General features: G+C 37.8%; 1 protein-coding gene across 10 annotated transcripts in view; it reads left to right on the forward strand.

The window, feature by feature from the left end:
- The window catches only part of Nfat5 (nuclear factor of activated T cells 5), an 85,924-nt gene that overhangs the window by 44,263 nt on the left and 18,246 nt on the right, over window positions 1-23,415 (forward strand). For 8 of the 10 annotated variants that reach the window (XM_027405944.2, XM_027405948.2, XM_027405946.2 and 5 more), the window contains 7 exons: window positions 1,606-1,798; window positions 4,410-4,600; window positions 6,148-6,320; window positions 12,153-12,287; window positions 12,416-12,468; window positions 14,573-14,705; window positions 19,384-19,467. In XM_027405944.2, the coding sequence (XP_027261745.1) occupies window positions 1,606-1,798; window positions 4,410-4,600; window positions 6,148-6,320; window positions 12,153-12,287; window positions 12,416-12,468; window positions 14,573-14,705; window positions 19,384-19,467 (962 nt within the window). The remainder of the gene's footprint in view (window positions 1-1,605; window positions 1,799-4,409; window positions 4,601-6,147; window positions 6,321-12,152; window positions 12,288-12,415; window positions 12,469-14,572; window positions 14,706-19,383; window positions 19,468-23,415) is intronic. The other 2 variants (XM_027405945.2, XM_027405947.2) reach the window with 1 other exon arrangement.

The following is a 23,415-nucleotide window of genomic DNA, read 5'->3' on the forward strand; positions in this document are numbered from 1 at the left end:
AGTTTCAATATACCTTTTTTCTCCCTTTGTTATTGAATCTCCTGTTTAAGAAATTGTATATACTCTTCAAACATTTGAATTGACTCAGAATGCTAAAAACAACAACAAAGAAAAGCCAACCAAACAACAATAAAAAAACAACAACAATGTTTCTTGTCCCATTTTTCCTGGTATTTTTGTTCATAGATTCATTCCTCTAGGGCTTTTAAAATGACTTACATATACAGGTAATCTTTGACATAATTTGTCAGACTTATGTGAAGGGCATTTCTTGTCCAATTATGGTATGGTCTTGCCCATCTTACTATTATAAAAACTCCTTTTCCTCTTTGCTTTCCTTGTCCATTTCTTTTTCCTGTTTGCCTTCATCAGCAAACATCTCATGTGAGCTTGCCCTGTAGTACTACTGACTTCTTTGTCAGTGTTATCCTTTCCTCCATACTTTTGCCCCTTTCCTAGAGAGTCATTTTTATTGAGTAACTGCCTTCTTTTCCTTTGTTTTTAATAATTTAAGGCAACAGCTTGGTTACACCTGGATGGGTAAATTTTAGGGCCAGGTTTAAAGCTGTTCTTCTGTTTTTAAAATCATAATATTCTTCTGGGGATCCAGTTACTTGGTTGTGAATAAAAAAGCATGATAGGCCCTGACTTTTTAAGAACATACATGGATGATTTTAAATCTCTTTCAATAGATATTTGCATTATATTAGTTACTTTATAGAAGTCCTATTCACAATTTTGGATATTATAAACAAATAAATTATTAAAACAGTCTTAGAGCCAGGCATGTGCTAAGGTAGGTGGAGGGGCAGTAGGATCCACACTAATTGGCCATCCTCAGCTATACAGCAGCTTGAAGACAGCCTTGCGTGTTTGAGACCTTGTCTTCAAAAAACTACCAAACTTGAAACCTCCACAATTAAAACAAGCAAAGGTACCTTTTCGATAGAGCTCAAACTATAAGATTTTTATTGAGCTTTTATCATTTAACCAGTCACAGATAAGAAGAATCTGAAAAAAAAATCATACTTATTATTTACAGTAAGCCTCATTCCCCAATAAAAATTGAATCACTGATTTTTTTAGTTATATAAACTTCTCATTTTGATTTACTGAGAAAGAGTTCCAAAAGGATATACTACATATACCTCCATTGTTGAATCTTAGACCTTTTGTGAGCTGGTTTAGTAGTTGTTGCCATTCCCTCTGTTTTCTTTTGCTTTGAAAGTCTTATTAAAAAGTAATCATGATCTTTTAGCTTTGTCTAATCTCCAGTGTGATTTTTATGTTTTATTTTAACTGAATTCCAGTGTGAAAACTTGATAAATTATTGCATTGTTTTCCTTATACCACCCAACTTTTTTTTTTTTTTCTGTACCCTGTCCAGCTTTCTTTTTCATGGCATATAGTTATATGTGGTTCAAAATATTTTAAAGATACTTTGGTTATATAGGATGTTTCTTCCTTAAGGCTGTATTCTATTTTATCAGTAATCTAAGCAATTATTTTCAGTGTTATTGCCTTTCTGTTTCTTCCTTTATCTAAGTAGCTTTTGTAGAAAACTGTTTTTGATATTTTCTTCCATGCTGTGCTTTGGTTTCTCAGAACATTGGACAACCAAAAGGGAACTGGAGTAAAGAAGAGCCCTATGTTATGTGGACAGTATCCGGTTAAAAGTGAGGGGAAGGAGCTGAAGATAGTTGTACAGCCTGAAACCCAGCACCGAGCTCGGTACCTGACAGAGGGCAGCCGAGGCTCAGTAAAAGATAGAACGCAGCAAGGCTTTCCGACGGTGAAGGTACTCATTTTATTTAGTAATGTGTAAAGACTGACCATGAGATGGCTTCCTGGGTAAAAGTGTATTCCCAGTACCCAAAGAAAACTGACTCTATATAGTTGTCCTGACTTCCACACACCTACACCGTGAAACACACATGCCTACATACATGCTCCCCACACACAGCCATCAATTAAATGTAAAAATAATACATACTTATGTGATGAAGTTCCTTCCATTTTATTAATTATTTTAACCTCAGAAAATGCTTCCTGGAATAAAAGGATAGAATTATTAGCTCAGTATAATAGAAAACAAATGTCTAATTAGATAATATTTGAGTTTGTTTAGCTGGTTTTTTTTTTACATTGTTTTTAGTTTTGCATGCATCATGTACATGGAAAACAATGAGTGTAACACAGATACAAACAATACATACATCCTTGTGCTTATATATACACATATTTATGCATATTTTATGAGATACAGGTTTTGGTTTTTTTTTTTTTTTTGCGATATATAAACTCATAACTATAACCCAGGCTAGCCAGGAACTCAATATGTATAGTCTAGGCCAGCCTTGAATTCACGGCAAGCCTCCTGCCTCAGTCTCAGGAGTGCTTGAATTATAGGTGTGAGCCAGCATGCCTGGTTAAATTTTAGTTAGAAAGATGAAAGTATGTTCTGAAAAGAAAAAATTGGTAGCTCATCAATTATCTGTCTCCTTTGTTTGGTAGTGATAGTAGATTCACCTGAAATGTTTTAAGAAGAAATTTTAAAGTGAATTCAAAGAAACATAGTAGAAATTACTAAGAAGTTAGCCAGGCATGGTAGTACATATTTTTTTCTCCCTTCCTCTCTTCCTCTTCCTCCCATCCTCCCTCCCTCTCTCTCTCCTCCCTCCTCCCTCCCTCCCTCCTCCCTCCCTCCCTCCTTTCCTCCCATCCATCCATCCATCATCCATCCATCCATCCATCCATCCATCCATCCATCCATCCATCCATCGTATGAGTGTTCTATCCACATGTACAATTGCATTCCAGAAGAGGGCATCAGATCCTATTATAGATGGCTGTGAGCCACCATGTGGGTGCTGGAAATTGAACTCAGCAGCCTAGCAGCCAGTGCTCTTAATTGTAGGCTTTTTTGTTTTGTTTTTTAAACTCTTTGCCCTTTGGGGACCCACCACCCAGCTCCTAAATAAATACATGGAAACTTGTTCTTATTTATGAATGTCCAGCCTTAGCTTGACTTGTTTCTATCCAGCTTTTCTTAAATTATCCAGTCTACTTTTTATCTCTGGGCTTCTACCTTTCTCTATTCTATATACCTTTCTTTCCTTCTTACTCTGTTGCTGGCTGGGTAGCTGGTCTGGAGTATCCTCCTTCTCTTGTTCCTCCCTCCTCTCTTCTCCTATTTTATGTATTCTCCCTGCCTGGCAACCTCACCTGTCCCTCAACTGCCTAGCTATTTGCCATTCAGCTCTGTATTAGACCAATCAGGTGTTTCAGGCTAGCAAAGTAACACAGGTTCACAGAGTTAAACAAATGCAACATAAAAGAATACATATCTTTGCATCATTAAACAAATACTTCACAACATAAACAAATGTAACACATCTTAAGCTAATATTCCACTACACTTAACTTCTGAGCCATCTCTCCAGACCCTAGTAGCTCATGGTTTTTATTCTAGCATTTAAGAGGCAGAGACAGGCAGATCTCCATGAGTTGGAGGCCAGCATGGGCTCCATAGAGAGCTCTAGGACAGCCATGACTACCTGTCTCAAAACAAAAGAACATGGAAAATAAGGTTTTTAAAGTTAAAGTTATCAGAATTACCTATACCTCTTGAGAACTTTGACTTGAAGTAAAATTTAATACCTTTTTTTTCTCTTTTTTTTTTTTTTTTGAGACAGGGTTTCTCTGTGGCTTTGGAGGCTGCTTATATAAATATTATATGATACTTTAGCTTAGGAATCTAAGTAATTAAAATGTAGTTATTGTAGAACTAATACAGTATTTTTACTTTTAGTTGTGAGTCTTGCCTATATTTATTGAGCTATGTCTCCAGATCCCCCCTCCCCCACCCCCAAAGCCTTATTTTGTTTTGAGACAGTACTGTCTATATAGTCCTTGCTGTCCTGAAACTCAGAGATCCACCTGAAACTCACATAGATTCACCTATCTCTGCTGTGATTAAAGGTGTGTGCTACCATGCACGACTCTTGATAAGAAAATGTTTGGGCTAGGTATGTGGCTCAGGGGTAGAGTACTAGCCTAGCATTTGTGAGTACCTGGGTTCAGTCTTCAACACACACACACACACACACACACACACACACACAAGAAGGAAAAGTTTTACTACTTTTCCTTTATGTTCATATAGTTTTAAATATAGGATTTGATTTGCTTTTTGAGATAGGGTTTCTCTGTGTAAACCTGGCTGTCCTGAAACTCACTCGGTAGACCAGGCTGGCCTTGAACTAACAGAGATCTGCCTGCCTCTGCCTCCAGAGTGCTGACAGTAAAGGTATGTGCCACCACTACCTGGCTAGGATTTGATTTTGAATGTTTAGTTTGTAATGAGGTTATTTGAAATGCTAACTAGTGCTTATGTTATCTGGTTCTAGCTGGAAGGTCATAATGAACCAGTAGTGTTGCAGGTGTTTGTGGGCAATGATTCTGGTCGAGTGAAACCACACGGATTTTATCAAGCCTGTAGGGTAACTGGACGAAATACAACTCCCTGCAAAGAAGTGGACATTGAAGGTACCACTGTTATAGAAGTTGGTCTTGATCCTAGCAACAACATGACACTGGCGTAAGTACTTAATGAAATTTTTTTCTTATTTATTTATTTATTTATTTATTTATTTATTTATTTATTTATTTATTTATTTAGGTTTTTCGAGACAGGGTTTCTCTGTGGCTTTGGAGGCTGTCCTGGAACTAGCTCTTGTAAACCAGGCTGGTCTAGAACTCACAGAGATCCGCCTGCCTCAGCCTCCCGAGTGCTGGGACTAAAGGCGTGCACCACCACTACCAGGCACTTCCTCTTTTATTTTTTTGGCAAGGTTGCAGTATGTTACTATGACTGGGCTGGAACCCTCTACATAGACCAGGCTGGCCTCAAACTCACAGAGATCTGCCACCTGAGTGCTGAGATCAAAGGTGTGTGCCACTATGCCTGAAAAATTTTTATATTTTATTTATTTACTTTGTGGTTTTTGTTTGTTTGAGTTTTGGTTTTATTCTTTTTGGAGACAGAATCTCTTTACATAACCCTGGCTGTCCTGGAACTACTGTGTAGACTAGTCTGGGTCTGTCTCTGCCTTCTAAGTCCTAAGATTAAATGTGTGCACCACCACGCCTGGCTCTTGGCAAATTTCTAAAATAGATTTAAATATATATTTATATATGTGTGTATGCCTTTGTGAATTTATGTGCATTATGTCTGTGCAATTGCCCACAGAGACAAGAAAAGGATATTAGATCTCTTGGAACTAGAGTGACAAGCAGTTGTGAGCCAACATACAGGGCTGCTGGGGACCAAACCCAAGTCCTCTGCAAGAGGAGCAGCAAGTGCTCTTAACCTCTGAGCCATCTCTTTAGCTCCTAAGAAAGTTTTTATTATATATTATATTTTGATGATAATCTGGAAAATTTTTCTAGTTCAAGAGCCTTGGCTAACCTCAAAATCAAGAGGTCCACTCACCTCTGCCTCCTGAGTGCTGGGATTAAAGGTGTGGGTTACCATGCCCAGCTGATTTTGAGGGTCTTATTAAAACATTTTTAAATAGAACAAACTGTTCTTTTAAAAAGGTTCCTACAGGACTATAGATATAGCTCAGCCATTAAAGGCTAGGCTCACAACCAAAAGACAAAGAGCGTTCCTCTAGAATGGTGATGGACTAAATTATACTTTTTTTGCTTTCCTAAAAGCATAGAATAATTCTCTTGTTGGCCATTACTTATGTTCATATTTAAAGAATAATTTTAATTCTTTACTGTTTTTTCCATTTTAAATAGATTAACAAGATTAAAAGCTTTGAATATTTAAAATTTATCCTTTGGTATTTTATGAGTTTGAGGCCTTATGACTGTTACCTATTCAAATAATTAATAATAAAAGAATTGCCTTTTTAAAAAAGAAACTTGTGGTACTCACTTTTAATCCTAGCACCAGGAGGCAAAGGCAGGAGGATCTTTTTGAGTTCCAGGCCAGCCTGGTCTACAGAGCTAGTTCCAGGGCAGCCAGGGCTACACAGAAAAACCCTGTCTCAAAAAACAAAAAACAACAACAACAAGAAAGTTGTACTATTTAGACAATAACAGTGTCACTTGGTACATTTTTTTTTCTATTTTTAGGGTGGACTGCGTAGGAATACTGAAGCTGAGGAATGCTGATGTTGAAGCCAGAATAGGAATTGCTGGTTCCAAGAAAAAGAGCACACGTGCCAGATTGGTTTTTCGAGTTAATATCACAAGGAAAGATGGATCCACTCTGACATTACAAACGCCCTCTTCCCCCATTTTGTGTAGTAAGTAAGAAAATATGGAAATGCTGGATATATGAAGAGTTCCTAAGTTCTATCAATGTATCTGTAAATTTTAATGTTTTATTATTCACCTTAGGAACATGTCATACTTGCAATATTTTAAAACTGTAGTAAAGAACATAGTAGCAAATGCTTATGCTCTTAGCCACTTGGAAAGCTGAGGCAGAAGGCTGTAGAAAATAGCAAGTCACTGTCTATTTGACAAAAAATGAATGAATGAATGAATAAATAAATAAAACTGCAAGCTTTATATGGTGGTACAAACTGTAATCCTAGTAACTAGGAGTAGAAGCAAGAAGACTGCTATGTGTATAGGCCAGCCTGTTCTGAAAGACAAGCTCTGTCTCAGACTGCAAGTTATCCTTTGTTCTGTGGTGAAGTTAATGACAGCCTGAGCTACAGGAAATCCATCTCATAATATAGAAATATTAAAATACATTGGAAAGATACGTAACTTTATAGTTTCCTATTGTCATCATATGCTAATCTTAAAAAGGGCTGGAGAGATGGCTCAGAAATTAAGAGTACTGGTTGCTCTTCTAGAGGACCTAGATTTGATTCCTAGCACCACAGGGTAGCTCACAACTGCCTGTAATTCCTGTCCCAGGGAACTGATGCCCCATTCTATCCCATGGACAGTGCATGCATGAGGTGCACAGACATACATACAGGCAAAGCACATAAAATTAAGTTAAATTTAAAATTTAAGTAGCTGGGCCATGGTGGTGCATGCTTTTAATCCTGGTACTTGGGAGGCAGAGGCAGGTGGATCTCTATGTTCAAGACCAGTCTGGTCTACAAGAGCTAGTTTCAGGCAGGCTCCAAAGCTACATAGAGAAACCCTGTCTCAGAAAATAAATAAATAAATAAATAAATAAATAAATAAATAAATAAATAAAGTAATTTGATGGCTGTCAAGATGGCTCAGCAGGTAAAAGGACTTGTTGCCAAGCCTGATAATATGAATTGTGTCCCTGGAACCTGCATGGCCAAGAGGACTGACTCCAAAAAGTTGTGATACACAATAAATAAATGTTAATGTAATTTTTTAAATATTTTATGTAATTTGAGCTGAAGATCATGTCACTTAAGTGTATTGGTTTTCCAGCAATGTCCCCCTAAATAAGTCATTTAAATAGGATGCCAGAAGACAGTTTCCAAGCCCTAGGATTTCCAAGCATCTTTACCATGAGCTGTTAGAACATTAAAGTAAGCAGAATTTGTAAATAATGGCATGTCACATTTCTTATTACAAGTCGTGATTATACAGTGTTTATGAATGAGAAATGAAACTCTTACCTCTAACTTTAGTATAGAAAGAAAAACAAGTGAAAGTGTGTCTTTAAGTTCATTGATAGTGTTATGCCTTTTACTATTGCTAGAGATAATTATTATAGTTAATTATAATGATACAATTTCTTCTTTAATTACTAAAAATGCATTTATTTTATATTATGTGCACATATGTTTTGCCTGCATGTATGTTTGCATTATGTGCCTGCCTGGTTCCTCAGGAAGTCAGAAGAGGGCATCGGATCCCCTGAAAGTGGAATTACAATTATAAGTCATCATATGGGTGTTGGGAACCAAACCTTGATCTGTGTAAGAACAGCTAGTGCTCTTAACTATTTAGCCATCTCTCCAGCTCTGACACTTTTAATATATTTCTTTCTTGAGGTTTTCATTGTGGATTATGTGGATTATTTTCTTTGGCTTTTGGGGGGGGTGGGATCTTGATAAGTAGCCTACAATTAAAGGTCATTCTTAGCTGGGCAATGGTGGTACATGTCTTTAATCCCAGCACTTGGGAGCCTGAGGCAGGCAAATCTCTGTGAGTTCAAGGCCATCCTGGTCTGCAGAGTGAGTTCCAGGGCAGCCAAGGCTACACAGAGAAACCCTGTTTCAATAAAACAAATCAAAACAAGATCATTCAGATTGTTTGTGTTGGTGTGGACAAGTATGGATACTGGTACATGTGTACAGCTTTTGTTTTCCTTAGTCACTCTCTACCTTATTTTGAGACTGGGCCTCTCACAGACCCTGAAGCGCATAGATTTGTCTAGGGTGGCCAGCCAGTGAGTTCCAGGGATCCTCCTTTCTCTACCCTCCAGTATGGAGTTACAGATATGTGCTAGGAATCCAGACTCAGGTCCACATACTTGCATGGCAGGCTGAGCATCTTTCTAGCTTTACCTCAGTCTCTTAAGTGCTGGGCTTACAGACCTGAGTTGGCATTGCTTTTTTATAACTCATATTTGATTTCAAAACAGAAAAAAAAATGTTGTTCCATTCAGTTGAATTTCCTATTCAGTTATTATAGATATTATGACCTTGTCATTTAAAGCCTGTTTTGTTTGTTTGTTTTACTAGTTTTGTCAAATAATTTTCACAGCTCTTCTTTAACTTAGAAACATTCAACTTTTACATCTGTTTATTTATTGTGTGCATGTGTGCATGTGTGCTTGTGTTTATGTGTATATATGTGTATTATGTGTTTAGGTGTATGTGTGCCATGGTGCACATGTGAGGTCAGAAGACTGTAGGAATGGGTTCTTTGCTTCCACCATGTGGATTCTGGGACTCTCATCAAGTTTTCAGAGCAATCTCACCAATCCAAAAAACTAGTTTTTTAAAAATAGATTCTTAGGGGCTGGTGAGGTAGCTCAGAGGTTAAGAGCACTGACTGCTCTTCCCAAGGTTTTAAGTTCAATTCCCAGCAACCACATGTTGGCTAACAACGTCTGTAATGTGATCTGGTGCCCTCTTCTAGCCTGTAGTCATACATAGAGGAGGACCACTATAAGTAATGCATAAATTAAAAAAAATATTTAATTTAGTGGGAGTGGGTGGTTTTTCCTACACATATATGTGTTTACCATATCATGCCTGTAGCCCACAGAGGCCAGAAGAAGACATCAGATCCCCTGGAACTGGAATAATAATAGATTGCAAATGGCCATGTGGGTGCTGGGAATTGTACCTGCCAACTTGAGTTTGATACTCTGGACCCACATAGTTGTAGCACAAATTCTAATTGGTACTAATAATAAAAACTCAGAGTCAGCTATCAGGGGGTGAAAGATCAGAGAAGCAAATTGGCCAGCCACTAGAGAGTTCTTACCTCTAAGAATGCTCAAACTGAAGGGGCAATCCAGTCCTCCGGTTGCATCCTCATACTGCTTCAGACTGACTACTTCAGACTAACTGCTGTTCAGAGACTGCAATCATCTCTACGAATATTCAGACTGCCCAAACTCCTATCTTTTCCCACCTTATATCCTCTCTCTCCCCAGCCATATCACTCCTGTTTCCACCTCTCTAGTGCTAGGATTAAAGGTGTGTGACTCCCAAATCCTGGGATTAAAGATGAGCCACCACTGCTTGGCCTCTATAGCTAACTACTGTGGATAGCTCTGCACTCTGATCTTCAGGCGAGCTTTATTTATTTGTTAGATCTTAAACAGAATATCACTGCATTTCCCCTTTTTTGTCTAAAATTTAAAAAGGTTGTAACTAAAAGAAAAACTATATATAATAAGTGTAACGATATACAATATATATTTGTCCATTTGCATTTGACAAATTCAGAGAAAATATTCCATATCTATCCTATCTTAATGAGTTCGAAAGGCTGTGCATAATTCACATTCTATTCTAATTTGCATTATCAAAATTATCTTTTAATGTCCCTCAACCTTAGACACTTTACATCTTTTTAGTGATTTTCTTTTCTGAGTCTGGCAAACAAGTAAAACTATAACAATCTAGTCTTCCACTCCCTCAGAGATCTAAGATGAAAGTTAATATTAATTTAGTAAGTAGGAAGTGAAAGCAAGTGACTTCCAAAAAAATGTGAAAAATGACAGAAACAGCTGGCTTCCTGGAGAGTCACCCAAAATTCCTCTGTAACACTGGGGTGACCATCTTTGGCCTACAGGCCTACAATATTTGACAGACTTTACTGCAAAGCAGGATTTTTGAAGGATTGTCCTGCTTTGTCTTGACAGTGTTTGGCAATGTTTGTCCAGTGAGTTACTTTTGCCACAAAGAAAGTTAATTCCACGTGGAATTTCTTCAGTGCCCATCATCTTTCTGAAGTAGATTGGTGTTGCCAGGGGCAGACATGTCTCATTGTCATTAAAAAGAAGAAGAAGAAGAAGAAGAAGAAGAAGAAGAAGAAGAAGAAGAAGAAGAAGAAGAAGAAGAAGAAGAAGAAGAAGAAGAAGAACCTATGTTATTGGAACATTTTAAATGCTATATTCTATAGATCTCTGAAGTGTTTGATGATGACCTATCTAAAATATATTTACCTTAAATACATACCTAATATGACTACAAGTTTGATTGTAATAGGTGACTAATACTCACCTGCATTTCCTTATTATCTTAAACATTTGGTAATAATAACTTTCAAGGACTAGAAATTAGCATTACATTGTTAAATGAGCAGTATAGTATGTACAATACCTTGAACAAGAATAAAAATGCATGTACAATATGTTCTACAAATTTGTATCAATATACAAAATATGTATAAAGTATATAAAAGTCCAATCCAATGTTAAATATTTAAATAAGTAGTTGCTTTTAAAAAGTAGATTCAAGGGCTGGAGCCCTGATTGCTCTTCCAGAGGTCCTGAGTTCAATTCCCAGCAACCACATGGTGGCTCACAACCATCTGTTATGAGATCTGGTGCCCTCTTCTGGAGTGCAGATATAGATGGAAGCAGAATGTTATATACATAATAAATAAATAAAATGTTTTTTTTTAAAAAAAGTAGATTCAATAATCGACCCTTTATCCTATCATATCTATATCCCTCTTTTTTGCCTGAGTCTAATCTCCTTTGTTTAGCTGTTTTTCTGACCATAACCAATAACAACTTGTAACCAGTCACTCTAAATGATGACAGATATCCATAGCCCGTTGAACAACCAAAAATCATCCACAGCACGTCTTGGGAATGTGGGCTCTAGTTCTTTAATTTACTTCCTGCTGGGGTTAACAGCATCTTTAGAGAATCTTGAAAAGAAAAAAATTCGATTAATTGTCAAGTCCTGGAAGAGGTAGCTGTATCATTTTATTTTTTTTTTTCCCAGTCTCTGTGTAATGGGAAAGTTCAAGACTGTCTCTCAAGTCCTGGCTGAAGTAGTCTGTGTGGCTGGATCATCTCACCTAGCCACCTTGAAATTGTTATGAGCAGTTTGTAGTTCAAAGCTGATCTTTAGGTTGTATTTGTCAGCTTAGTTAGTGGTGTTATAGTCCTGGTGGAATCGTCATTGTGGGGCCCCAACCTCCTTTTGGGGATTTTAAAGGTTGCTGTTAGGTGTGCTTATGATTCACTGCAGAAAACTTGATAGAGACTGAAACCTGAAATCATGTACAGGAAAGTAGATGAAACTTTTTTCTAGAATTAGTATTCTATATAACCATTAATATAACAAAAAGTCTAACATACATACATGCATACATGAAAAGAAAAGCTGTTAAAGAGTCAAAATAAAACCAAAGGATTATGAGCTTAGTAGCAATAAAATAGTCCATTAATTTTGATTTCTCTTCTGTCCCATATCACATAGTTGAAGTAAGAACTGATTCCTACCCACCCACTGTGGCATGTGTACATGCATGCATACATACACAGAGAGATACACAGGTAGACACACAGTCTAAAATAAATAAAATGCAATAAAAAAATCTTGATCAACAGAAACAACTCATAAAACTGGATTCATGATATTAGTTGTAGATAAGAATTAAGTGTTGGTGGCTCTTTATGGAATGTTTATGTATGTATGTATGTATATCCACAGCTCAGCCAGCAGGAGTTCCTGAGATCTTAAAGAAAAGCTTGCATAGCTGTTCAGTGAAAGGAGAGGAAGAAGTGTTTTTAATTGGGAAGAACTTTCTGAAAGGAACTAAAGTTATTTTCCAAGAAAATGTTTCTGGTAAGTAGGCATATAAGTGGTAGAGAATGTTCCATCTTTCACTTGTTATAAAAATACAGTTAAAGCTACAGAGTAAAAAAAAAAAAAAAAAGGCAATTTTTTAAAATCACTTTTTTTGTTTCTATCAGATGAAAACTCTTGGAAATCAGAAGCTGAAATAGACATGGAATTGTTCCACCAGGTATAAAAAAAAACTCCTGAAATAGTTTTGTTTATTCTGTGCAATTCATTCATTTTTGTTTGGAAAGCTTCATTAAGTTATTTCAGGTTCTTTCCAGTTCTGATATTTCATTTATTCTGTCACATAATCAGGTAACCCCCACTCTCCATGACCAGCAGTAATGTCCTCTAGAGTACTATTGACAGAAACAAGTTGGATCCTTGTAATACCAAGCTTGTAATACCCTTGAAGATTTGTTAGTTCATTTCATTGCCCCTGAAGGAAAAGTGAACTTTGATCTAAAGTCTGTTCTTTCTGAGGGCACTTCATCCCCTAGTTCTATTTTAATTTAATTTTTTTTTTTTTTTTTTTTTTTTAAGGCAGGGTTTCTCTATAGCTTTGGAGCCTTGTTCTGCAACTTGCTATGTAGACCAGGCTGGCCTTGAAGTCTCAGCGATCCACCTGCCTCTGCTTCCCAAGTGCTGGGATCACAAATAGGTATCACCATGCCTGGTTCTACAGTACCAGGGATTGAATCCAGGGCTTCATACATGCTAGGCAAGCACTCTACCAATTGAAGCTATGTCCATCCTCAACCCAATAATTGAATTTACATTAAAAGTATGTATGCTGTATATGTGTAGGCATACATGGCATATAGTGTGTGTTATGCTAGGACAGATTTATGAACTTGGCTCTGTCCTTCCACCGTATGATTCAGGTATCAAATTCAGGTCATGGGCTTTGTGTGGCAGGTGGAATGCTAGAGGTCTTTAGAGGGTTGTGATTTTGTTGTTATTTTACTATTGTACAGGGACGTGTTGGGGTGTGTGTACATGTGATAGTCATAGGACAACTCTGTGGAGTACCTCCTTCTATTTTTCTATGGTTTCCAGGATCAAACTAGGTCATTAGGCTTTTTCAGTAAGCATTATTACCTGGTAAGCCATCTCTCCAGCCCAGTCTTGGACTTGCTGCAAATGAGTTTATATAAATAAATTAAATCCTAACATGGTAGGTCATTGGTTCTGTAGTTTTGTTCATATTTTTGGGGGGGTTGAGGTTTTCTACACAGGGTTTCTCTGTGGCTTTGGAGGCTGTCATGGACCTAGCTCTTGTAGACCAGGCTGGTCTCGAACTCACTGAGATCCACCTGCCTCTGCCTCCGAAGTGCTGGGTTAAAGGCATGCACCACCACCTGGTGAGTTTTGCTCATTTTTAAATTAATTTTTTCCTCAGAGAGAGAGAGATGAGTTAATTGTCCTTTCTGGGAAACATTTTCTTAGAACAGAATAGGATCTGGCATCCTAGAGAACTGTATTAAATGAAAAACAAAAATGAAATATTAGAGAAAAGAAAAGGTGTGTTGAAATAAGCAGAGCTTTGGAGCTGGTCAGCATGGTGGTGCACACATACCTGTAAAACCCAGCACTTAGAGGTTGAGGGAGGAGGAGTAAGATTTACAGCCATGCTGGCAAGATGTTTCTTTCAAATGACATCTGAGTGCATTTTGTATGTGGTACTATTATCCTGACAGATTGTGGGGCAGAGCACCCTACATCTTTGTGGAGCTTCTACTTTTTGTTGTTCGAGAGAGAGAGAAAAAAAGCAATCAGTAATTAAGTGGTTAGAAAGTACTGTTATGAAAATAAACTACAGTTGGAGAGAACAAGTCTGAGATAAAGCTGAGTTTAGTAATTAAAAGGATAGACAACATTTAAGTTTAAATGGGATCAATTAGCTATAATGAATTAAGCCATCAGGAGAATAGGGATGAAATGAAGTTGGTCAAGCAGGGACCTTACAATGTGTTGTAAAACATTGGGGCTTTACCATGAAAGAAATATTAAGATGAATGACATGTTGCTTATCAACCTTTAAATCATAATTTTTTGCATGCTGTAATGGCCCATACCTGTAATCCCTGAATGTGGGGTCTGAGTGAAGCAGGAAGATCTGGAGATTGAGGCAGGTTTGAGCTCCATATCAATACCTGGCTCTAAAAACCTAGTGCATTTTTTCTAATCAAACTTTTAAAAACTATACAGATAACAGCTAATGTACTTTTTTTTTTTCCTTTTAAACATTGGCTTCCTTTCTGATTCTTACACTTTTCTTCAATTAGAACCATCTTATTGTGAAGGTTCCCCCATACCATGACCAACATATAACTTTGCCTGTATCAGTGGGAATATATGTTGTGACCAATGCTGGAAGATCTCATGATGTTCAGCCATTTACTTACACTCCAGACCCAGGTATGTCAAAGTGCAAAATTCTGAACTAAAATGAGTAATTAATTTCTAGTCCTTTGAAAAAGTTGAGAGTCCAGACAAGAAAAAAAACTATAAATATGAATTTCTACTAATTTGATTTGTAGATTGGTAGTATTTTTTTAAAAAAAGATCCCAGTAGTATGAAATGCTACTGTTATTCTTAGAATCATTTCCATCTATTCTCTATATAAAAGAGCTGATAGTGCTTGAGCTCAGGTGCTCCAGAGTTAGCCACAGTTTACTTCCTAGTGGAGATCACTATTCACAGAGTGACTTTTAAATGCAGAAGGTGAAACTCACAACTGGAAATGGCTAATACTTTAATTTGACTGGTTTGTGGGACCTCCCCCTCCTGCCCTTTGATCACATTGGGTTTGATTCCATGTCCTTAGTATGCTAACCACATGCTTGACCACTGAACTTTAATACCTCTGGCCTTAGTGTGCATTCTGAGAAGGTGAAAAGAAGAAACTTGGAATAAGTAATAACACAAAAACTATCAGACTGATGATAAATATTTTTGTGGTTTATTTGTTTGCTTGATTTAGTTTGGGATTTGAGACAAGGTTCCTCTGTCTAACAGCCCTAGCTGTCCTAGAACTCTCCATGTAGCACAGGCTGGCTGAGTCTGCCTTCTGAATGCTGGGATTAAAGATGTGTTCCATTACTCTCCAACAAGAATGTTTTAAGTATAATTTTAAGCACTTCATGGTTTACAAATCAAGGTGGCATTTACCTTTAATCCCAGCAGGCACATCTCTGAGTTCCAGGATAGCCAGAACTGTTACACAGAGAAACCAAGTAGGAGGGATAGAGATCAAAAAGAAAGAAGAAATCAGAACACAAAATCAACTGAAATGTATAAATTTGACAAGATATTTAGCCAAAACATTACTTATGAGTTATTTACCTATTTTGTTTAAGTACTTGAAGACTTAAAAAAAAAAGCCTCTGATAGAAATAGCAAGAGTGGGGCTGGAGAGATGGCTGTCTGGTTAAGAGCATTGGCTGCTCTTTTAGAGGTCCTCAGTTTAATTCCAGCAACCACATGGTGGCTCACAACCATATATATGTAATGAAATCTGGCACCCTTTTCTGGCCTGCAGGCATGCATGCAGACAGAACACTATGCATAATATATCTTAAAAAAAAGAAATGAGAAGAGCATTTTGGAAATGAAAATTATTGGTTGGTTGCATTGTGTGGGGGTTTGGCTTCTGCTATAGTTATTATTGTTTTAATGAGGACTATTTCAGAATGTAGTTCTGCACTTGCAGTTTATTGATAATGTTATTCCCACATACTTCAGGACCCAGTGAGATAGAAGGTGAGGAAAAGTGATAGAAAAAGAAAGCTCCTGCACCAAAACAAACAAACAAAAAAACAAATGAGGTCAGAACTGAGGAGGTAATTCAGTCAGTAAAGTGCTTGCCTTGCAAGCACAGGGACTTGATTCCTAGAACCCACATAAAAGGCCACATTCTTGTGATCACAGCTCTGGGGAGACAGAGACAACTAGATCATTGGAGCTTGCTGGCCTGGGTGTTGGGTCTCCTGGAACTGGAGTTATAGTCAGTTGGGAGCTGCCATGTGGATTCTGGGAACTGAATTTGAGTTCCCTATGATAGTAGCAAGTGCTTTTAATCAGTGAGCCATCTCTCCAGCCCCCAGTTTTGCCTTTGTATTCAATTAGAGATAAATGTCTTGATATTGTCATGAGAAATAATGCATTAAAAGTAAACCAATTCAAATTTCATTTGGGGTATGTTTATAAATATAAAATAAATAATTTGAGGGCCTTGACACGTGCACCCCTATGCTAATAATAATTTTTTAAAAAATGCTTCAACAGCCAGGCGTTGGTGGCTCATGCCTTTAATCCCAGCACTGGGGAGGCAGAGGCAGGCAGATCTCTGAGTTTGAGGCCAGCCTGGTCTACAGAGTGAGTTCCAGGACAACCTCCAAAGCAATACAGAGAAACCCTGTCTCGAAAAACTGCTTCAAGCACGGAAAGCCAGGCTAGGTAATTCCAGTTTGTAATCTCAGCACTCAGGAGCCTGATGCATTAAGATTGGGCTACATAGGAAGACTGCACTTCAAAACAAAACAAACAAGCCTTAACAAATAGAAATTAGAATGTTTTTTAGATAAAAGAAACAGGCTGCGTTCAGCAAGTTTGCTTAGTGTGTAAAGGCCTAGTAGCCCGAGTTCAGTCTCTGAGACCCATGTTGTAGAAGCCACAAGTTGACCTCCACATATGTGCTGTTGTATATGTGTATGCAGACACATAAACAATAAATTAACTTTTAAAGTTTTTGGGTTTTCACGGCAGGGTTTTTCTTTGTAGCTCTGGCTGTTCTGGACGTTACAGAGATCCACCTGTTTCTGCCTCCCTAAGTGCTGGGATTAAAGGAATGTACCACCATCGCCTTGCTTTAAAACATTTTTAATTGGTTCCAGAGTTCAATGCAAATATGAAAACCTGAGTTTGATTTCCTGAACACATTTTCCAAAACCCAACTGTTATGGTATGAGTTTGTAAGTACCAGAGCTAATGAGGTAGAGATAGGAGAATCCGAGAGTTGCTGGCCAGCCAAACTAGCCTAACTAGCAAGCTCCAGGTCAATGAGAGATTCTGTCTTAATAGACAAAATAGGTGGTTCCTAATGACAGATACCTGAGGTTTACCTCTGGCCTCTTTCATAAATGGGCACACATATGCACATGTATCTACACATACTTGAACACACACATACATATAGGAAAGGGAATTAAAACAAATATATGGGCTGGGAAGATATCTCAGTCTACACGAGCATAAGGACCTGAGTTCCGTGCCCAGGGCCCACTCAAAAAGCTGACTACAGTGGTGCATGACTGGAGAGATGGATCAGTAGTTGTCTTAGGGTTTCTATTGCTGCAGCAAAACACCATGACCAAAATGGAAGTTAGTGAGGAAAGGGTTTATTTATTTGACTTACTCTTAATGTATCACTATTTGTTATCAAAGGAAGTTGGGACAGGATCTCAAACATGGCAGAAATCTGGAGGCAGAAGCTGATGTAGAGGCCATGGAGGGGTACTACTCATTCTCCTGCTTTCTGTTTTGTTTTGTTTTGTTTTTCCTTTTTTTTTTTTTTTTTTTTTTGAGACAGGGTTTCTCTGTGTAGCTTTTGAGACTATCCTAGAACTTGTTCTGTAGACCAGGCTGGCCTCAAACTCACTGAGATCTACCTGTTTCTGCCTCCTGAGTGTTGGGATTAAAGGCTGTTTGGCCCCTCAGCCTGCTTTCTTAGAGAACCCAGGACCACCAGCCCAGGGATGGAACCACCCACAATAGTCTGGGCCCTCTCCTCTCAATCACAAATTAATAAAATGCCCTACAGCCAGGTTCTATAGAGGCCTCTTCTCAATTGAGGTTCCCTTCTTTCAGATAACTCTAGGTTATGTGTTAAGTTGACATAAGACTAGCCAGCACAGTGATTAAGAGCACTTGTTTTTGCAGAGAACCCAGGTTCAGTTCCCAGCATTCACATGCACTAGGGAGGTGGAATCAGGAAGATCTGTGACTTGGTAGCCAGCCAGTCTAGCTAACTGAGAGTGGTTCTTAACCTTCCTAATGCTTTGACCCTTTAATAGAATTCCTCATGTGGTGACACATACCCTCCACCTGTAAAATTATTTCTTTGCTACTTAATAATTGTAATTTGGCCACTGGTATGAATCATAAATATCTAGTATTCAGGCTGTCTGATAAGTGACCTCTATGGGGTTGTGACCCACAGGTTGAGAACCACTGGGAAAGGAACCCTTGTCTCAAAAAAAATAAGGTGGAGGGGAATCCTTGAAACATAAAAATAGCAACAGTAATAAAATGAAGCCCAACCTACTTATTTGTAGTTCAACATTGTCATTTAGAATGATCTTTGTTCTTCAGCTCATTAAATCAAAAGCTGTTATGGAAGATTTAATAGATAGCCTTGCAGTTCTCTGTTAATGCTAGTAAAGTTTCTTTTTCAAAGTTTTACTGAAAGAATAATCATATTATAGATCCTATATGTTCATCATCCATATTTTAAGTTACTTTACATATTGGCAAATGTTTTTGAGTCAGTACTTTTTAAATTTATAGAGATAAATGATAATATTTTTTTTTCTTCCTAGTGCTCTAATAGAGCTGTTAAGTTTTAAATGTCTGATATTTGGTGTCAGTCTTCATTCCTCTCATGTTACCAGTATGTACAGTGTTAAAAGGATTCTTTTGGGCAGAGGGAGGGGTTTGAGACAGGGTTTCTCTGTGTAACAGCCCTGGCTATCCTGGAACATGTTTCGTAGACCAGGCTGTCCTCGAACTCACAGAGATCCACCCCCCTCTGCCTTCTGAGTGCTAGGATTAAAGGCATGTGCCACCACCTCCTGGAGTTAATAGGATTCTTAAATATTTCTGTTTTGGTAAGTGATCATATGTTCTATCTACTTGAAGATGAGTATATTTTAGAAGTTAAGTCTGCTGGTTATAAAAAAATTGCTTCAACCTTGGATTTATAGTAAATAAGTCAATGATGTGCTAAGAAAACATTCCAGTTAAAGAGTATTTATTAAAATCTGTTTTACCAGGATCAATAAATTGAAATAAATGTATGATTTTTATTTTTAATAGCAGCAGCTGGTGCTTTGAATGTAAATGTGAAAAAGGAGGTATCTAGTCCAGCAAGACCTTGCTCTTTTGAAGAAGCCATGAAAGGTACCAAGTTGATATTTCTCAGATACTAATAATGGTCATCCTGTGTGTTCACTAGTAAACTTTAGTGCTTTCTTTCTCTGATACATTGTGATTCTTAGCAAGGTGTTTTGCAAATTATAAAATAAATATTTGTTTAACTTTCCTGATGCAGAGACTTATTTTTCAACTTATTTTCTTTGATTTAGCATATTGGTTTACTTTAAAAACAAAAACCAAAAACATAATAGACCAAACATGATTGATAGTGCATACTTGTAATCCTAACACTTGGGAGACAAGGGAATCAAGACTACCATAGGCTACATAGTAAGACCTTATATCAAAATAATAATGAATATGTTAGAGGAGTTTGCTTTTATTTATTTATTTTTTAATTCTTCAGTTTAAAAAACCCTTAAGTGAGGACTAGAGAGATGGCCAGCAGTTCAGAGCACTGGCTGCTCTTCCAGAGGACCCAGGTTCAAATCCCAGCACCCACATGGTAGCTCACAACTGTCTAACCCCTGTTGCAAGGCATTGGACTCCCTCAACAGACATACATGTAGGTAAAACACCAATGTACATAAACATAAAAAATCCAAAAAAAAAAAAAAAACCCAAACCCTTAAGGGCCTTCAAGGTGGCTCAGTGGATAAAGGCACTTTCCAGTAGGCCGATGAACTGAGTTAAATCCCCAAAACACACATGGTGGAAGAAGAGAAACAACCCTTACATGTTGTACTCTGACCTTCACACATATTATGGCTGGGGTATCAACTCATACACACAGATAAATACATAAATAGAAGAAAAAAAAAAGCCCAAACTCCTTAAAAGTAATATGTATAAGGGATTAGAGAGATGGCTTGGTGGTTAAGAGCATTGGCTGCTCTTCCAGAAGACCCAGGTTCAATTCCCAGCACCCACATGGCAGCTCACAGCTATCTGTAACTCCAGTTCCATAAGATTCACCACCCTCACACAGACATACATACTGTCAGAAACCAATGCACACAATATAAAATAATAATTATAAATAAATTTTTTAAAGTAATGTATATAAATCACACAAAAAAGTAAAGCAGAAGCCTGCTGGTGTGGCGCACGCCTTTGATCCCAGCACTCAGGAGGCAGAGACAGCCAGATCTCTGTGAGTTCAAGGTCCACCTGATCTACAGAACGAGTTCTAGGACAGCCATGACTACCTAGAGAAACCCCATCTTAACCCCACTCCCAAAATGTAATGCAGATATTATGAAGCTTTCTTCTTAAAAAGATAGTACTTGTTATTGAAATATGAACTGTAGGTATATGAAAAGTTGCTTTGGGATCTAACCATTCTTCCTTCTGATATGTTTATTTACTTCCCTACCAATTTAAGATTTTTGTTTTTCAAGACTGTAACAGCTCTGGCTGTCCTGGAACTAGCTTTTTAGACCAGGCTGGGCCTCAGGCTCAAAGATCTGGCCTGTCTCTGCCTCCTCAGTGCTGAGATTGAAGGTGTGTGCAGTCACAGCTCTGCCCTACTAACTGAAAACAAACAACAACAGAAACAGGTATGATGGCACATGCCTACAGAGCCAGTGCTGCAGTATCTGAGATAGGAATTTCATGATCTCAAGGCCTGTCTAACCTACATAGTAGAACTGTGTCAAAAAATCCAAGTACAAAGGGAACCATGAATATGAAGTGATTTAAGTCTGTTACAATGTGGTAAGGCAGATTACTACTCTATAATTTATAGTACGTTGTGATGATGCTTTTATGCCTTTTCCTGTGAAGGTACAGATTACATAATTACACAGACAGTTCTGTAATTCTTTTTTTTCTTTCAGTTTTCTGCCCTTAATTTCATGTGGATTAAATTATATAAAGGGCCATAATGAACTGGATAAATTTTATCAATTACAGTGAAACTTTTCAAAGTAAAACTGAGCATTCACATGCAGAATAGTTCCTTACAGCTTGCTATTGTAATTGTGACCATGAACATTTCCCAGAGTAGATTAGTGAAAAATTATGAAGTTGCAAATAGACTGGGAAGCTTATCAGACTCAACAGGCCTGGTCTTGTAACTAGAGTTTATTTATCATTTACTTGAAGTCTATGCTGAACTTTTCACAGGAAAGGAAGCGAGAACTCAGAAATTGAGTGATTTGTATAAGATCACTTAGCTTGAATTGAAAATTTGTTTCAGCTTCATTCTATAGATCTGTATGAACCATTGAAATAAATTGGTGTTCAGTCAGGCGGTGGTGTCATGTGCCCTTAATCCAAGCCCAGCACCCAGAGGCAGGTGGGTCTCTTGAGTATGAGGCCAGCCTGGTCTACTTAGTGAGTTCTGGGATAGCCAGGGCTATAAAAGAAACCCTGTCTTGAAAAAAAACGAAAGGGAAAAATTAGTTAATAAATTAATCCACATTTGTTAGATACATACTCTTAATTGCTAAAGAACATCAGCTATGTTTGCAATCTGTCTTGTTTGTTTTGAGGCAGGATCTCACTCTGATAACCAGGCTGGCCTGGAACTACTGGCAATCACCTGTCTCAGCCTCTAGCACATTGGGATTAGAGGTGTGAGCCATGGTGCCTGACTATAGTCCATCTCTTAATTCCTTGTTCATAGAGAATCAGGTCACAACCCAGTCCTGCATGAAATTGTATATAAAAGGAAATCTATTGAATGGCTTTTATTTTGTTTTTGTTTTTAGTGCTAAAAAATTTAGTCCTTTGCAAAAACAAAACAAAATGGCCAGGTAGTGGTGCGGCATGAACATCTTTATTGGGGGGGGGGGTGCAGAGGCAGTCGGATCTCTGTGAGTTTGAGGCCAGCCTGGTCTACAAAGCCAATTCCAGGACAGTTAGGACTGTTACACAGAGAAACCCTGTTACACAGAAAACAACAGCAACAACAATAAACCCTGAATATGAAACACTCTTTTTTACAATTCAGACCTTATATGATAAATACCTTATCAATTAAAAGTAGGGTAAGATAGGGGGTTGGAGAGATGGTTCAGTGGTCAAGAGCACTGTCTGCTTTTCCAGAGGACCCAGGTCAATTCCCAGCACCCACATGGCAAATCCCAACTTTCTGTAATTCCAGTTCCAGGGGACCTGACACCCATGGCATAACACCAATGCACATAAAATAAAAATAAATACGTTTTTAAAGGTAGGGTAAAATAATTTTGTGAAGATGTAAACTAAATTGAGTTCTAAGCTGTCTTATAGATTTGAACTTTAAATTTGTCATTGTATACAAAATAATTAGCAATTCCTGTGATATATTAAAAGAAAGTAATAGCTTCAGAACTAGGAATCTGCTTATATTTTATGATTCCTTGAAATCAAAGCTTTGGTACTATACCAGAATGCTTTATGAAAATTTAATTAGCAATACCTTAATAATGAAGACTATATGGCATGGGTGACACTTCAATTTCTGTTGCAGCAGTAATTCTTTAAGGATCATCCTTAAAAATAGCCATGGTTTGCAATAACATGTAAATCTTTCTTCTTTTTCTTTTCTTTCTTTCTTTTTTTTTTTTGAGACAGGGTTTCTCTGTGGCTTTGGAGCCTGTTCTGGAACTAGCTTTTATAGACTAGGCTGGCCTCGAACTTACAGAGAACCACCTGTCTCTGCCTCCCAGTGCTGGGATTAAAGGTGTGCGCCACTACTTCCCAGCTTAACATTTAGATCTTGGTACTCAAAAAATAATACTGAGACTACATATTGAAAGCTCGCTCTAAAGTAGGCTCCTCCACTCCCACCCCCACCCCTGTGTATGTGCGTTTGTGGAGGGGGGGCTGTTCCTGGAGGCCAGAAGAAGGTGTCCATCTTTTAGGACTGGAGCTATAGCAACGTGGGTGCCAAGTATCAAATCCATATCCTCTGAAAGAGCAGTCAGTGCTCTTAACCACTAAGCCTCTCTCTTAGCTCCTCCTGAGAATATTTATAGATGGTTT

Source organism: Cricetulus griseus, chromosome 3 (assembly GCF_003668045.3).
Source record: "Cricetulus griseus strain 17A/GY chromosome 3, alternate assembly CriGri-PICRH-1.0, whole genome shotgun sequence".
In the NCBI taxonomy this organism is placed as follows: Eukaryota; Metazoa; Chordata; class Mammalia; order Rodentia; family Cricetidae; genus Cricetulus; species Cricetulus griseus.